Source organism: Anolis sagrei, chromosome 11, assembly GCF_037176765.1.
Source record: "Anolis sagrei isolate rAnoSag1 chromosome 11, rAnoSag1.mat, whole genome shotgun sequence".
Classification (NCBI taxonomy): domain Eukaryota; kingdom Metazoa; phylum Chordata; class Lepidosauria; order Squamata; family Dactyloidae; genus Anolis; species Anolis sagrei.
The window spans coordinates 34171584-34189421 of NC_090031.1; the positions used below are offsets into that span (position 1 = coordinate 34171584).

General features: G+C 48.7%; 1 protein-coding gene across 5 annotated transcripts in view; it reads left to right on the forward strand.

The window, feature by feature from the left end:
• MYO18A (myosin XVIIIA) overlaps positions 1-17838 on the forward strand; it is a 264342-nt gene that overhangs the window by 12092 nt on the left and 234412 nt on the right. For all 5 annotated transcript variants that reach the window (XM_067472195.1, XM_067472196.1, XM_067472197.1 and 2 more), the window contains exon 2: positions 11770-12852. In XM_067472195.1, the coding sequence (XP_067328296.1) occupies positions 11848-12852 (1005 nt within the window). In that variant the 5' untranslated portion in view covers positions 11770-11847. The remainder of the gene's footprint in view (positions 1-11769; positions 12853-17838) is intronic.

Consider the following 17838-nt stretch of genomic DNA (forward strand, 5'->3'; position numbering starts at 1 on the left):
CTGCCTACCAAACCCTTCTAGTATTTTCTGTTGGTCATGGGAGAGTGTGGTGGAGGCTCCTTCTTTGGAAGCTTTTAAACAGAGGCTGGATGGGCATCTGTCGGGGGTGCTTTGAATGGGATTTTCCTGCTTCTTGGCAGAATGGGGTTGGACTGGATGATGGCCAACTCTTCCAACTCTAGGTTTCTATGACTGAGAGCTGTTCAGCAGTGGAACTCTGCCTCGGAGTGTAGTGGAGGCTTTGAAACATAGGCTAGATGGCCATCTGTCGGGGGTGCTTTGAATGGGATTTTCCTTCTTCTTGGGAGAATGGGGTTGGACTAGATGATGGCCCACCAGGTCTCTTCCAACTTTGGTATCCTGTGATTCTATGACTGAGAGCTGTTCAGCAGTGGAACTCTCTGCTCTGGAGTGTGGTGGAGGCTTTGAAACAGAGGCTGGATGGCCATCTGTCGGGGGTGCTTTGAATGGGATTTTCCTGCTTCTTGGCAGAATGGGGTTGGACTGGATGATGGCCAACTCTTCCAACTCTAGGTTTCTATGACTGAGAGCTGTTCAGCAGTGGAACTCTGCCTCGGAGTGTAGTGGAGGCTTTGAAACATAGGCTAGATGGCCATCTGTCGGGGGTGCTTTGAATGGGATTTTCCTGCTTCTTGGCAGAATGGGGTTGGACTGGATGATGGCCCACCAGGTCTCTTCCAACTCTAGGATTCCAGGATTCTATGACTGAGAGCTGTTCAGGAGTGGAACTCTCTGCCCCGGAGTGTGGTGGAGGCTCCTTCTTTGGAGGCTTTGAAACAGAGGCTGGATGGCCATCTGTCGGGGGTACTTTGAAGGGGATTTTCCTGCTTCTTGACAGAATGGGGTTGGACTGGATGATGGCTCACCACGTCTCTTCCAACTCTAGGATTCTATGATTCTATGACTGGAACTCTCTGCTCTGCAGTGTGGTGGAGGCTTTTAAACATAGGCTGTATGGCCATCTGTCAGGGGTGCTTTGAATTGGATTATCCTGCTTCTTGGCAGAATGGGGTTGGACTGGATGATGGCCCAGGAGGTCTCTTCCAACTCTAGGATTCAAGGATTCTACGTTGGCCTTCAAGGGTCTCTTGGGTTTCAGCTTCTGACGTGGGACAATTTGTGCGCCCAGTGCCTCCTAATGAGTGCATTTCCCTTCCTACTTCTCCAAAAATGCAAGCTCTTGAATGAGCTTCTGTTCTCCCCGTCGTTGTGGTGAGATGTGACTTCTCTCCCCCCACAGTCTCAAAATGTCGTAGACACAGAAGACCCCTTTAGCTGAAGGTCCTGCGAGGAGGGTCACTCAGTCGCACCGCAGGGTGGCCCTTTGGGTTTATTTTTATTTCTCGTGTCAGGGCAGCCAGTCAATTATATTACATTTCTAACAGAACAAAGGAAACAAACAGACAAAATACAAAATGTGTGAGTTTGGTAGTGGATTAAATGTCCCTCGACCAGTATCTGGCCCCTTGGAGTGCCTCCGGTGTTGCCGCAAGGAGGTCTTCCCTTGTGCATCATGTGGCAGGGCTCAGGGTGCATTGCAGCAGGTGGTCAGTGGTTTGCTCCTCTCCACACTCGCATGTCGAGGATTCCACTTTGTGGCCCCATTTCTGAAGGTTGGCTCTGCATCTCGTGGTGCCAGAGCGCAGTCTGTTCAGCGCCTTCCAAGTCGCCCAGTCCTCTGTGTGCCCAGGGGGGGGGGTGTTCTTATTGGGTATCAGCCATTGGTTGAGGTTCTGTGTTTGAGCCTGCCACTTTTGGACTCTCGCTTGCTGAGGCGTTCCAGCGAGTGTCTCTGTAGATCTTAGAAAACTATGTCTGGATTTAAGCCGTTGACGTGCTGGCTGATACCCAAACAGGGGATGAGCTGGAGATGTCACTGCCTTGGTCCTTTCACTATTGGCTGCTACTTCCCGGCGGATGTCAGGTGGTGCAATACCGGCTAAGCAGTGCAATTTCTCCAGTGGTGTAGGGCGCAGACACCCTGTGATAATGCGGCATGTCTCATTAAGAGCCACATCTACTGTTTTAGCGTGGTGAGATGTGTTCCTCACTGGGCATGCATACTCAGCAGCAGAGTAGCAGAGCGCAAGGGCAGATGTCTTCACTGTATCTGGTTGTGATTCCCAGGTTGTGCCAGTCAGCTTTCGTATGATATTGTTTCTAGCACTCACTTTTTGCTTGATGTTCAGGCAATGCTTCTTGTAGGTCAGAGCACGGTCCAGAGTGACTCCCAGGTATTTGGGTGCGCTGCAATGCTCCAGTGGGATTCCTTCCTAGGTGATCCTCAGAGCTCGGGATGCCCTTTGGGTGAAGGAGCCCTTGAGCTGGAAATAAAGAGGAAAAGCGAGAAATGCCTGGGCTCCGAGTAGCAGCGCTTCCCCGGCTCCTGAGAGAGGCCTCTGTCCCTCAGACAAAGGCCTTTGTGGTCAGCACGGGTGGCTTTGGCCTTCTGGACTTCCTTGGAACGAACCCACACGCTCTGTGCTCCAAGTAAGGAGAGTTCTGACCCTTAAGGAAGGCCAGGGCCAGGAGGACCTATGGATATTTGAACCATCTTCACTCTGTAGTGTTTCTCAACCTTCCCAATGCCACGACCCCTTAATACAGTCCGGCATGTTGTGGTGACCCCCAACCATCACATTTATTTCATTACTACTTGCTACAGTTATGAATCGTTATGTAAATATCTATTATGCAGCTTACTTGTCCGAACGTATCTCCCTCTATGTTTATTATTTATTTATTTAGAGCAGCATTTCTCAACCTGGGGGTCAGGACCCCTGGGGGGGTCGTGAGGGGGTGTCAGAGGGGTCACCAAAGACCATTAGAAAACACAGTATTTTCTGTTGGTCATGGGGGTTCTGTGTGGGAAGTTTGGCCCAATTCCATCGTTGGTGGGGTTCAGAATGCTCTGTGATTGTAGGTGAACTATAAATCCCAGCAACTGCAACTCCTAAATGTCAAGATTCTATTTCCTCCAAACTCCACCAGTGTTCACATTTGGGCATATTGAGTATTCATGCCAAATCTCGTCTAGATCTATTGTCGTTAGAGTCCCTCATTGTTTGAGTCTACAGTGCTCCCTGGATGTAGGTGAACTACAATTCCAAAACTCAAGGTCAGTGCCCACCAAACCCTTCCAGTATTTTCTCTTGGTCATGGGAGTCCTGTGTGTCACGTTTGGTTCAATTCCATCATTGGTTGAGTTCAGAATGCTCTTTGATTGGAGGTGAACTATAAATCGCAGGTTGAGTTGGTTGAGTTCAGAATGCTCTTTGATTGGAGGTGAACTATAAATCACAGGTTGATTTGGTTGAGTTCAGAATGCTCTTTGATTGGAGGTGAACTATAAATCACAGGTTGAGTCGTTAGAGTCCACAATGCTCTCTGGATGGAGGTGAACTACAACTCCTAAACTCAAGGTCAGTGCCCACCAAACCCTCCCAGTATTTTCTGTTGGTCATTTTTGTTGGAGTTCTGTGTGCCAGGTTTGGTTCAATTCCATCATTGGTGGAGTTCAAAATGCTCTTTCATTGTAGGTGAACTATAAATCCCAGCAACTACAACTCCTGAAGGACAAAATCAATAACCCCCCCCTCCAACCCCACCAGTATTCAAATTTGGGCTTATCGGGTATTTGCGCCAAATGTAGTCCAGTGAATGAAAATACATCCTGCATATCAGATATTTACATGACAATTCATAATGGTAGCAAAATGGCAGTTATGGAGTAGCAACAAAAATAATTTTATGGTTGGGGGTCACCACAACACGAGGAATTGTATTAAGGGGTCGCGTCATTAGGAAGGTTGAGAACCACTGATTTAGAGCTTTTACACCCGGTCTTCTCAACCTCCGAAGAGCGACTCAGGCCGGCTGACAACAGGAAATTCAGGGCAGTTCTAATCTCCATCGGGAGAGAGTTCCAGAGCCGAGGGGCCACCACCGAGAAGGCCCTGTCCCTCATCCCCACCAGACTCGATTGCGAAGATGGTGGGACCGAGAGCAGGGACCCTCCAGAAGATCTTAACAACCTTGATGGTTCATAGGGGAGAATCCGTTCGGACAGGTAAACTGGGCTGGAGTCATTTAGGGATTTATAGGTCAGCACCAGCACTTTGAATTGTGCTCGGAAGCCGATTGGCAGCCAGTGGATCTGGCGCAACAGAGGAGTAGTAACAGAGGAGTAGTATGCTCCCTGTACCCCGCTCCCGTTAGTAGTCTGGCTGCCGCTCGTTGGACTAGTTGTAGCTTCCGGGCAGTCTTCAAAGGCATCCCCACGTAGAGAGTGTTGCAGTAGTCTATATGGGATGTAACCAGAGCGTGGACCACCGTGGACAAGTCAGACTTCCCAAGGTACGGGCGCAGCTGGCGCACAAGTACGTTCCGCCTCGTAGTTTAAGATCCACCAGGGAGGCCCTACTCTCGGTCCCACCGGCCTCACGAACGCATCTGATGGGGACGAGGGACAGAGCCTTCTCGGTGGTGACCCCCTGCTTGTGGAACTCACTCCCCAGTGAGATTAGATCGGCGTCCTCCCTCCTTTCCTTTAGGAAAAAAACTGAAATTGTGGTTTTGGAATCAGACCTTTGGCTAACAGGCACAACGGCACTTTGGACATTGAACTGGACCATATGATTGTCGTAATAATGGAAAGGGCTATATGATTGTATAACTAATGGTATTGTTTTAATCTATTGTGTATTTGTGGTTTTATATTGTTGTTATATTGTGGTATTTGCGGCATCGAATTGTTGCCAGTGTTAGCCGCTCTGTGTCCTCCCCTCGGGGGTTGAGAAGGACGGGGTAGAAATATAGTAAATAAATAAATATCTTCATTCTCTGGACCAAATTTGACACAAATACGTGATACTTACTTACTTAAGCAATGCCTCGTAGTCCGAGGATGATGGTCCTCCGAGTGATGTGCCTTGGCGGTGGATACGTAGGCGGCTGTGGAGCCCTATTCTTGACCTGCATATGCGTTTTCGTCTTGGCACATTTCTCTCTTTCACAATCTTGGAATTCCGCAGCACTGCTGGTCACAGCTGACCTCCAGCGAGAACGCTCAAGGGCCAGGGCTTCCCAGTTCTCGGTCTCTATGCCACTATTTTAAAGGTTGGCTTTGGGCCCATCTTTGAGCTCACATTTGAATACTGGTGGGGTCAGGGGGAGGGTTGATTTTGTCATTTGGGCGTTGTAGTTGCTAGGATTTATAGTTCACCTACACCAAAGAGCATTCTGAACTCCACCAGTGATGGATTGAACCAAACTTGGCACACAGAACTCCCACGACCAATAGAAAATACTGGAGGAGTTTGGTGGGCATTGACCTTGGAAATGAACGTTACACACAGGACTCCCATGACCAAGAGAAAATACTGGGTTTGGTGGGCATTTACCTTGAGTTTTGGAGTTGTAGTTCACCTACATCCAGAGAGCACTGTGGACTCAAACAATGATAGATCCAGACCAAATTTGGTACGCATACTCACTATGCCCAAATGTGAACACTGGTGGAGTTTGGGGAAAATAGACTTTGACATTTGGGAGTTGTGGTTGCTGGGATTTATAGTTCACCTACAATCAAAGACCATTCTGAACTCTAGCAATGATTGAATTGAACCAAAATTGGCACACAGAACTCCCACGACCAATAGAAAATACTGGAAGGGTTTGGTGGGCATTGACCTTGAGTTTGGGAGTTGTAGTTCACATCCATCCAGACAGCACTGTGGACTCAAACCATGATGGATCTGGACCAAACTTAGCACAAATACTCACAATGATAGATCCGGACTAAACTTGGTACAAATACTCACAATGCTTAAATGTGAACACTGGTAGAGTTTGGGGAAAATACCTCTTGACATTTTGGAGTTGTAATTACTGGGATTTATAGTTCACCTACAATCAAAGAGCATTCAGAACTCCACCAGTGATGGAATTGAACCAAACTTGGCACAAAGAACTCCCACAACCAATAGAAAATACTGGAAGGGTTTTGTGGGCATTGACCTTGAGTTTGGGAGTTGTAGTTCACCTCCATCCAGACAGCACTGTGGACAAAACAATGATGGATCTGGACCAAACTTGGTACGAATATTCACTATGCCCAAATCTGAACACTGGTGGAGTTTGGGGAAAATAGCCCTTGACATTTGGGAGTTGTGGTTGCTGGGATTTATAGTTCGCCTACAATCAAAGAGCATTCTGAGCTCTACCAGTGATGGAATTGAACCAAACTTGACACACAGAACTCCCACGACCAACAGAAAATACTGGAAGGGTTCGGTGGGCATTGACCTTGAGTTTTGGAGTTGTAGTTCACCTCCATCCAGACAGCACTGTGGACTCAAACAATGATGGATCTGGACCAAACTTGGTACGAATATTCACTATGCCCAAATCTGAACACTGGTGGAGTTTGGGGAAAATAGCCCTTGACATTTGGGAGTTGTGGTTGCTGGGATTTATAGTTCACCTACAATCAAAGAGTATTCTGAACTCCAGCAATGATGGAATTGAATCAAACTTGGCACACAGAACTCCCACGACCAACAGAAAATACTGGTTGGTGGGCACTGATCTTGAGTTTTGGAGTTGTAGTTCACCTGCATCCAGAGAGCACTGTGGACTCAAACAATGATAGATCCGGACTAAACTTGGTACGAATACTCAGTATGCCCAAATGTGAACACTGGTGGAGTTTGGGGAAAATAGCCCTTGACATTTGGGAGTTGTAGTTGCTGGGATTTATAGTTCACCAACAAAGAGCATTCTGAATCCCACCAATGATAGAATTGGGTCAGAGAACATCTATGATGAACAGAAAATGCTGTGTTTTCGAGTGGTCTTTGGCGACCCCTTGCGCCCCCCCCCCAGGGGTTCCGACCCCCAGTTTGAGATTGCTGCTGTAGTGTAACTGCTGCGAGGGTGATGTACGTCTGCAGACAGACAGCTCATCGCATATCGCTTTGTCTGGAAGGAAAAAGAATACCAGGAGCACGGGCTTCCGCTTACCTGGTTGCCTCTGGCAAGTTGAAATTCCCTCCAGGCAGCGTGACTCCGTGCCAACATCGCTTCCCCCGCAATATGTCACGGATGGCTGATAGAGTTGTGTGTGAGCAGGTGGGCCGTACACGTGTGTGTCTGCATAACTGAGAAAGGCCAAGTTGTGGGCTTGTTTGCAGTGCTGTCACACACACGTTCTAGGTTGCCGATTAGAATATCAAAAAAGAATAGACTGGCCTGGATAATTGTCTCAGCGGCAAAAAATATAAATTATGCAAGTGCGGAAGGCGGGAAAAGAAGAAGCAGAGCGTTGTTCTCTTCCAGTTTTTCCATACTGCAGACCAGAGAGTTCCACTGCTGAACAGCTCTCAGTCATAGAATCATAGAGTTGGAAGAGACCTCCTGGGCCATCATCCAGTCCAACCCCATTCTGCCAAGAGGCAGGAAAATCCCATTCAAAGCACCCCCAAAAGATGGCCATCCAGTCTCTGCTTCAGAAGGAGCCTCCACCACAGTCTGGGGCAGAGAGTTCCACTGCTGAACGGCTCTCACAGTCAGGAAGTTCTTCCTCATGTTCAGGTGGAAACTCCTTTCTTGCAGTTTGAAGTCAAGAAGCTAGAAAATTGCATTCAAAGCACCCCCGACAGATTGCATTCAAAGCACCCAGCCTCTGTTTAAAAGCCTCCAAAGAAGGAGACTCCACCACACTCTGGGGCAGAGAGTTCCACTGCTGAACAGCTCTCACGTAGAATCCTAGAGTTGGAAGAGACCTGGTGGAACATCATCCAGTCCAACCCCATCCTGCCAAGAAGCAGGAAAATCCCATTCAAAGCAGCCCCGACAGATGGCTTTCCATCCTCTGTTTCAACGCCTGCAAAGAAGGAGCCTCCACCACACTCCAGGGCAGAGAGTTCCACTGCTGAACAGCTCTCACATAGAAACCTAGAGTTGGAAGTGACCTCCTGGGCCATCATCCAGTCCAACCCCATTCTGCCAAGAAGCAGGAAATCATATTCAAAGCACCCTCGACAGATGGCCACCCAGCCTCTGTTTAAAAGCCTCCACCACACTCCAGAGCAGAGAGTTCCACTGCTGAACAGCTCTCACAGTCATCGAATCCTAGAGTTGGAAGAGACCTGGTGGGCCATCATCCAGTCCAACCGCATTCTGCCAAGAAGCAGGACATCACATTCAAAGCACCCCCGACAGATGGCCACCCAGCCTCTGTTTCAAAGCCTCCACCACACTCTGGAGCAGAGAGTTCCATTGCTGAACAGCTCTCACAGTCAGGAAGTTCTTCCTCATGTTCAGGTGGAAGCTCTTTCTTTTAGTTTGAAGTTAAGAAGCTAGAAAATTGCATTCAAAGCACCCCTGACAGATGGCCATCTAGCCTCTGCTTCAAAGCCTCCAGAGGAGGAGCCTCCACTACACTGGGGCAGAGAGTCCCACTGCTGAATGGCTCTCACAGTCAGGAAGTTCTACCTAATGTTCAGGTGGAATCTCCTTTCTTATAGTTTGAAGTCAAGAAACAAGAAAATTGCATTCAAAGCACCCCTGACAGATGGCCACCCAGCCTCTGCTTCAAAGCCTCCAGAGAAGGAGCCTCCACCACACTCTGGGGCAGAGAGTTCCACTGCTGAACAGCTCTCACATAGAATCCTGGTGGGCCATCATCCAGTCCAATTCCATCCTACCAAGGAGCAGGAAAATCCCATTCAAAGCACCCCTGACAGATGGCCACCCAGCCTCTGTTTCAACGCCTCCAAAGAAGGAGCCTCCACCACACTCTGGGGCAGAGAGTTCCACTGCTGAACGGCTCTCCCAGTCAGGAAGTTCTTCCTCATGTTCAGGGGGAATCTCCTTTCTTGTAGTTTGAAGCCATTGTTCCATTGCGTCCCAGTCTCCATCTTACTCCTCCTCCCAATGACTTCCCCTCACATATTTATACATGGTTATCATGTCTCCTCTGAGCCTTCTCTTCTGAACTGGTGTCTCCCTGAACTGGTTGGAGTACATATTTCAGAGACTCAGTGTATCCCAGATGATCCTGGGAACGCAGGGAGTTGCCTTCAACGAGTTCAGCCTGTCGCTTCTAGAGCAGCAGATCCTCCAACTGCCCTGATTTGGCAAGGATTGTCATTCTTATGCATGCTGTTGGAAGGTTTTATGGTGTCGTCAATTAGTTAAATTAGCCTCCCCGCATAAAATGGTACCTACATTTCTGACTTTACAGATGCAACTGTCTTTCAGGCTGCATAGGTCAACAGCAATCTAGACTACTAATGGTTGGGAGCTCATTCCGACCCAGGCTGGCTTCGAACTCTTGTGACACCGAGTCCTTGCTGGAGTACATCCTCATTCTTACGCACGCTGCTGGAAGGTTTTATGGTGTCGTCAATTAGTTAAATTAGCCTCCCCGCATAAAACGGTACCTACATTTCCTACGTGACAGATGCAACTGTCTTTCAGGCTGCATAGGTCAACAGCAATCTAGACTATTAATGGTCGGGAGCTCACTCCAACCCTAGTGATTTAGTGTAGCTGGCTACTAACTAGCTGTGCCACAGCCTGGTTTTGGCAGCAGGGTGCATAGGTCAACAGCAAGTTAGACTATTAATGGTTGGGAGCTCACTCTGACCTGGGCTGGCTTCGAACTCTTGTGACATCGAGTCCTTGATGGAGTACTTCCTCATTCTTAAGGTTTTAAGGTGTCATAAATTAGTTAAATTAGCCTTCCCGCATAAAGCGGTACCTCAATTTCCTACTTGACAGATGCAACTTTCTTTCGGGCTGCATAGGTCAACAGCAATCTAGGCTATTAATGGTTGGGAGCTCACTCCGACAGGGGCTGGCTTCGAACTCTTGTAACACCGAGTCCTTGATGGAGTACTTCCTCATTCTTATACATGCTGCTGGAAGTTTTTATGGTGTTGTAAATTAGTTAAATTAGCCATAAAATGGTACCTACTTTCCTACTTTACCGATGCAGCTGCATAGGTCAACAGCAATCTAGACTACTAATGGTCAGGAGCTCACTCCGACCCGGGCTGGCTTTGAACTCTTGTGACACCGAGTCCTTGATGGAGTACTTCCTCATTCTTATGCACGTTGCTGGAAGGTTTTATGGTGTTGTAAATTAGTTAGAGCCTTCTAATCAAGGTGAAAGAAGAAAGCGCAAAAGCCGGGTTGCAGCTAAACGTCAAAAAAACCAAGATTATGGCAACAAGAATGATTGACAACTGGAAAATAGAGGGAGAAATCGTGGAGGCCGTGACAGACTTTGTATTTCTAGGTGCAAAGATTACTGCAGATGCAGACTGTGGCCAGGAAATCAGAAGACGCTTCCTTCTTGGGAGGAGAGCAATGTCCAGTCTCGATAAAATAGTAAAGAGTAGAGACATCAGACTGGCAACAAAGATCCGCCTAGTCCAAGCCATGGTCTTCCCTGTAGTCACCTACGGATGTGAGAGCTGGACCTGAGGGAAGGCTGAGCCAAGGAAGAGAGATGCTTTTGAGCTGTGGTGTTGGAGGAAAGTGCTGAGAGTGCCTTGGACTGCGAGAAGATCCAACCAGTCCATCCTCCAGGAAATAAAGCCCGGCTGCTCATTGGAGGGAAAGATACTAGAGACAAAGTTGAAGTATTTTGGTCACATCATGAGGAGACAGGAAAGCCTAGAGAAGACAATTATGCTGGGGAAAGTGGAAGGCGAAAGGAAGAGGGGCCGACCAAGGGCAAGATGGATGGATGGCATCCTTGAAGTGACTGGACTGACCTTGAGGGAGCTGGGGGTGGTAACGGCCGACAGGGAGCTCTGGCGTGGGCTGGTCCATGAGGTCACGAAGAGTCAGAGACGACTGAATGAATGAACAACAACAACAACAAATTAGTTAAATTAGCCTTCCCGCATAGAGTGGTACCTAAATTTCCTACTTGAGAGATGCAACTTTCTTTCGCGCTGCACAGGTCAACAGCAATCTAGACTATTAATGATTGGCAGCTCACTCCAACCTGGGCTGGCTTCGAACTCTTGTGACACCGAGTCCTTGATGGAACACTTCCTCATTCTTATGCATGCTGCTGGAAGGTTTTATGGTGTTGTAAATTAGTTAAATTAGCCATAAAACGGTACCTACATTTCCTACTTTACAGATACAGCTGCATAGGTCAACAGCAATCTAGACTATTAATGGTCAGGAGCTTACTCTAACTTTTGGATTGTTTTTGTGTTTTCACCTCAGGGATACTGGCAAGATCGAGCATTTGACTCACAGGGGGTTGACTGCATAGGTCAACAGCAATCTAGACTATTAATGGTCAGGAGCTCACTTAACTTTTGGACTGTTTTTGTGTTTTCACCTCAGGGATCCTGGCAAGATCGAGCATTTGACTCACGGGGGGTTCACTACATAGGTCAACAGCAATCTAGACTATTAATGGTCAGGAGCTTACTCTAACTTTTGGACTGTTTTTGTGTTTTTACCTCAGGGATACTGGCAAGATCGAGCATTTGACTCACGGGGGGGTTCACTGCATAGGTCAACAGCAATCTAGACTATTAATGGTCAGGAACTTACTCTAACTTTCGGACTGTTTTTGTGTTTTCACCTCAGGGATCCTGGCAAGATCAAGTGTTTGACTCACGGGGGGTTCACTGCATAGGTCAACAGCAATCTAGACTATTAATGGTCAGGAGCTCACTTAACTTTTGGACTGTTTTTGTGTTTTCACCTCAGGGATCCTGGCAAGATCGAGCATTTGACTCACGGGGGGTTCACTGGACACCTGGGATCGTCCCGGGAGAGTCTTCCGCCATGTTCCACTTGATGAAGAAAGACCGAGATGGGTCCCGGAAGGAGAAGAAGGAGAAGAAAGAGAAGAAGGAGCGGATGTCGGCCGCCGAGCTGAAGAGCCTGGAGGAGATGAGCCTTCGCCGGGGCTTCTTCCACCTCAACCGCTCCTCCAAGAGGGACTCCAAGGGCCGGCTGGAGATCTCCAACCCCATCCCCATCAAGGTGGCCAGCGGCTCGGACCTCCACCTGACGGACATCGACTCGGACAGCAACCGCGGGAGCGTCATCCTGGACTCCGGCCACCTCAGCACGGCCAGCTCCACCGACGACCTCAAGGACCTCCGGCCGGACGACGGCAACTTCAAGGGCTCCGTGCTGCAGCGGGCGGCCAAGTTTGGCTCTCTGGCCAAGCAGAACTCGCAGATGATCGTCAAGAGGTTCTCCTTCTCGCAGAAGAGCCGCGACGAGAGTGCATCAGAGACCTCCACCCCCTCGGAGCACTCCGCCGCTCCCTCCCCGCAGGTCGAGACCCGGACACTGGAGGTCCAGCTCGCCAGGCAGGCCGGACCACCGCTGCCCTCCTCCGCCTCTCGCACCCGGCTGCCGGAGGTCGTCGGCAAGAGGTTCCCGGCCGACCTGCGGCTCCCTCCGGTGGTGCCTCCGCAGCCGCCCGTCCCCAGGCAGCTGGAGCTCCAGCGCCGCAACACGGGCGACTTTGGCTTCTCGCTGCGCCGCACCACCATGCTGGACCGGGGTGTCGACGGGCAGGTGTACAGGCGGGTGGTGCATTTTGCCGAACCCGGAGCCGGGACCAAGGACCTGGCTCTGGGCTTGGTGCCGGGCGACCGCCTGGTGGAGATCAACAGCCGCAACGTGGAGAGCAAGTCCCGGGACGAGATCGTGGAGATGATCCGGCAGTCCGGGGAGACGGTGCGCCTGAAGGTGCAGCCCATCCTGGAGCTGAGCGAGCTGAGCCACTGCTGGCTGCGGAGCGGGGAGGGCCTGCACCACCAAGCAGCCTTTGAGGTTAGTTGGGCTCGGGCTCCTTCCTGTCTAATCACAGCTTTATTTATTTGTTTATTTACAGTATTTATATTTATATTATTGGTTTATTTACAGTATTCCTGTCGTATTTTGGGCTGCATAGGTCAACAGCAAACCAGACTGTTAATGGTCAGGCGCTCACACAGCTTTATTTATTTGTTTGTTTACAGTATTTATATTTATATTATTGGTTTATTTACAGTATTCCTGTCGTATTTTGGGCTGCATAGGTCAACAGCAAACCAGACTGTTAATGGTCAGGCGCTCACACAGCTTTATTTATTTGTTTATTTACAGTATTTATCTTTATATTATTTGTTTATTTACAGTACTCCTGTCGTATTTTGGGCTGCATAGGTCAACAGCAAACCAGACTATTAATAGTCAGGTGCTCACTCCGAGTACTTCCTCATTCTTAAGGTTTTAAGGTGTCATAAATTAGTTAAATGAGCCTCCCCGCATAAAGCGGTACCTAAATTTCCTACTTGACAGATGCAACTGTCTTTCAAGCTGCATAGGTCAACAGCAAACCAGACTATTAATGGTCAGGTGCTCACTCCGAGTACTTCCTCATTCTTAAGGTTTTAAGGTGTCATAAATTAGTTTAACTAGCCTCTCCGCATAAAGTGGTACCTAAATTTCCTACTTGACAGATGCAGCTGTCTTTCGGGCTGCATAGGTCAACAGCAAACCAGACTATTAATGGTCAGGTGCTCACTCTGAGTACTTCCTCATTCTTAAGGTTTTAAGGGGTCATAAATTAGTTACATTAGCCTTCCCGCATAAAGCGGTACCTAAATTTCCTACTTGACAGGTGCAACTTTCTTTCAGGCTATATAGATCAACAGCAAGCTAGACTATTAATGGTCGGGAGCTCACTCCAACCTGAGCTGGCTGTCAATAGTGATTTAGTGTAGCTGGCTACTAACTAGCTGCGCCACAGTCTGGTTTTGACGGGGGTCAACAGCAAGCTAGACTATTAATGGTTGGGAGCTCACTCTGACCTGGCCTGGCTTCAAACTCTTGTGACACCGTGTCCTTTGATGGAGTACTTCCTCATTCTTCTGCACGCTGCTGGAAGGTTTTATGGTGTTGTAAATTAGTTAAATTAGCTCTCTGCATAAAGCGGTACCTAAATTTCTTACTTGAGAGATGCAACGGTCTTTTGGGCTGCGTAGGTCAACAGCAAGCTAGACTACTATTTCCTACTTGACAGGTGCAACTGTTTTTTCGAGCTGCATAGGTCAACAGCAAGCTAGACTATTAATGGTCGGGAGCTCACTCCAACTTGGTCTGGCTTCAAACTCTTGTGACACTGTGTCCTTTGATGGAGTACTTCCTCATTCTTCTGCACGCTGCTGGAAGGTTTTACGGTGTTGTAAATTAGTTAAATTAGCTCTCTGCATAAAGCGGTACCTAAATTTCTTACTTGAGAGATGCAACGGTCTTTTGGGCTGCGTAGGTCAACAGCAAGCTAGACTACTATTTCCTACTTGACAGGTGCAATTGTCTTTCGGGCTGCATAGGTCAACAGCAATCTAGGCTATTAATGGTCGGGAGCTCACTCCAACCTGGGCTGGCTTCAAACTCTTGTCACACCAAGTCCTTGATGGAGTACTTCCTCATTCTTCTGAACGCTGCTGGAAGGTTTTTTTAAATGATGTTGTAAATTAGTTAAATTTATCCTTCCTGCATAAAGCGATAGCTAAATTTCCTACTTGATAGGTGCAACTGTCTTTCGGGCTACATAGATCAACAGCAAGCTAGACTATTAATGGTTGGGAGCTTACTCCAACCTGAGCTAGCTTGTCAGTAGTGATTTAGTGTAGCTGGCTACTAACTAGCTGTGCCACAGCCTGGTTTTGGCAGCAGGGTGCATAGGTCAACACCAAGCTAGGCTATTAATGGTCAGGAGCTCACTCCGATGTGGGCTGGCTTCAAACTCTTGTGACACAGAGTCCTTGATGTAGTATTTCCTCATTCTTCTGAACACCACTGGAAAGTTTTTTTTTAATGATGTATATTAGTTAAACTAGCCTCCCTGCATAAATTTCTTACTTGAGAGATGCAACTGTCTTTCGGGCTGCATAGGTCAACAGCAATCTTGACTACTAATGGTCGGAAGCTCACTCCGACCTGGGCTGGCTTCAAACTCTTGTGACACCGAGTCCTTGATGGAGTAGTACTTCCTCATTCTTCTGCACGCTGTTGGAAGGTTTTATGATGTTGTAAATTAGTTAAATTAGCCTCCCAGCATAAAGCGGTACCTAAATTTCCTACTTAACAGGTGCAACTGTCTTTCAGGCTGCATAGGTCGACAGCAAGATAGACTATTAATGGTCGGGAGCTCACTCTGACCCGAGCTGGCTTCGAACTCATTCCCTCTCGGTCAGTAGTGATTTAGTGCAGCCGGCTACTAACTAGCTGAATGAAAGATTGTGGGTAGCATGGAGTGGACTGACTCACCGTAGTGGGAGTTGTAGTTTACCCTGTAGCCAGAGAGCTGCACTGAACTCCACCAGTGATGCATCTCGAGCAGACCTGCCTGACATAACAAACTTGAAGTCCCGATGAGAGTTTCTGGGGGTTAACCAGGCATGAGGGGAGTTGTAGTTTACCCCGCAGCCAGAGAGCTGCACCGAACTCCACTAATGATGCATCTCGAGCAAACTTGAAGTCCTGATGGGAGTTTCCGGGGGTTAACCTGCCATGACGGGAGTTGTAGTTTACCCTGCAGCCAGAGAGCTGCACCGAACTCCACTAATGATGCATCTCGAGCAAACTTGAAGTCCTGATGGGAGTTTCCGGGGGTTAACCTGCCATGACGGGAGTTGTAGTTTACCCTGCAGCCAGAGAGCTGCACCGAACTCCACTAATGATGCATCTCGAGCAAACTTGAAGTCCTGATGGGAGTTTCCGGGGGTTAACCTGGCATGATGGGAGTTGTAGTTTACCCTGCAGCCAGAGAGCTGCACCAAACTCCACTAATGATGCATCTCGAGCAAACTTGAAGTCCTGATGGGAGTTTCCGGGGGTTAACTTGGCATGATGGGAGTTGTAGTTTACCCTGCAGCCAGAGAGCTGCACCGAACTCCACTAATGATGCATCTCGAGCAAACTTGAAGTCCTGATGGGAGTTTCTGGGGGTTAACCTGGCATGATGGGAGTTGTAGTTTACCCTGCAGCCAGAGAGCTGCACCAAACTCCACTAATGATGCATCTCGAGCAAACTTGAAGTCCTGATGGGAGTTTCCGGGGGTTAACCTGGCATGATGGGAGTTGTAGTTTACCCTGCAGCCAGAGAGCTGCACCAAACTCCACTAATGATGCATCTCGAGCAAACTTGAAGTCCTGATGGGAGTTTCTGGGGGTTAACCTGGCATGATGGGAGTTGTAGTTTACCCTGCAGCCAGAGAGCTGCACCGAACTCCAGTAATGACGCATCTCGAGCAAACTTGAAGTCCTGATGGGAGTTTCTGGGGGTTAACCTAGCATGATGGGAGTTGTGGTTTACCCTGCAGCCAGAGAGCTGCACCGAACTCCAGTAATGACGCATCTCGAGCAAACTTGAAGTCCTGATGGGAGTTTCCGGGGGTTAACTTGGCATGATGGGAGTTGTGGTTTACCCTGCAGCCAGAGAGCTGCACCAAACTCCACTAATGATGCATCTCGAGCAAACTTGAAGTCCTGATGGGAGTTTCCGGGGGTTAACTTGGCATGATGGGAGTTGTAGTTTACCCTGCAGCCAGAGAGCTGCACCGAACTCCAGTAATGACGCATCTCGAGCAAACTTGAAGTCCTGATGGGAGTTTCTGGGGGTTAACCTAGCATGATGGGAGTTGTGGTTTACCCTGCAGCCAGAGAGCTGCACCGAACTCCAGTAATGACGCATCTCGAGCAAACTTGAAGTCCTGATGGGAGTTTCTGGGGGTTAACCTAGCATGATGGGAGTTGTGGTTTACCCTGCAGCCAGAGAGCTGCACCGAACTCCAGTAATGACGCATCTCGAGCAAACTTGAAGTCCTGATGGGAGTTTCTGGGGGTTAACCTAGCATGATGGGAGTTGTGGTTTACCCTGCAGCCAGAGAGCTGCACCGAACTCCAGTAATGACGCATCTCGAGCAAACTTGAAGTCCTGATGGGAGTTTCTGGGGGTTAACCTAGCATGATGGGAGTTGTAGTTTACCCTGCAGCCAGAGAGCTGCACCGAACTCCAGTAATGACGCATCTCGAGCAAACTTGAAGTCCTGATGGGAGTTTCTGGGGGTTAACCTAGCATGATGGGAGTTGTGGTTTACCCTGCAGCCAGAGAGCTGCACCGAACTCCAGTAATGACGCATCTCGAGCAAACTTGAAGTCCTGATGGGAGTTTCTGGGGGTTAACCTAGCATGATGGGAGTTGTGGTTTACCCTGCAGCCAGAGAGCTGCACCGAACTCCAGTAATGACGCATCTCGAGCAAACTTGAAGTCCTGATGGGAGTTTCTGGGGGTTAACCTAGCATGATGGGAGTTGTAGTTTACCCTGCAGCCAGAGAGCTGCACCGAACTCCAGTAATGACGCATCTCGAGCAAACTTGAAGTCCTGATGGGAGTTTCTGGGGGTTAACCTAGCATGATGGGAGTTGTGGTTTACCCTGCAGCCAGAGAGCTGCACCGAACTCCAGTAATGACGCATCTCGAGCAAACTTGAAGTCCTGATGGGAGTTTCCGGGGGTTAACCTAGCATGATGGGAGTTGTAGTTTACCCTGCAGCTAGAGTGCTGCACCGAACACCAGTGATGCATCTTATAGAACTTCTAGAACACGATATCTTCTGAGAAGAGACTCCAGCTGTGGGCAGAACAGAGGAGCTGCTGCAAAGGTTCTTGGTTGAGTTGCTGGCAGACATGGAAGAGAGTGTCCACCTCACCTTGTGATGGTCTTTTGTGGTTTCCAATCCTTCCCGTGAGCCTGTGGGATGGCAGGGC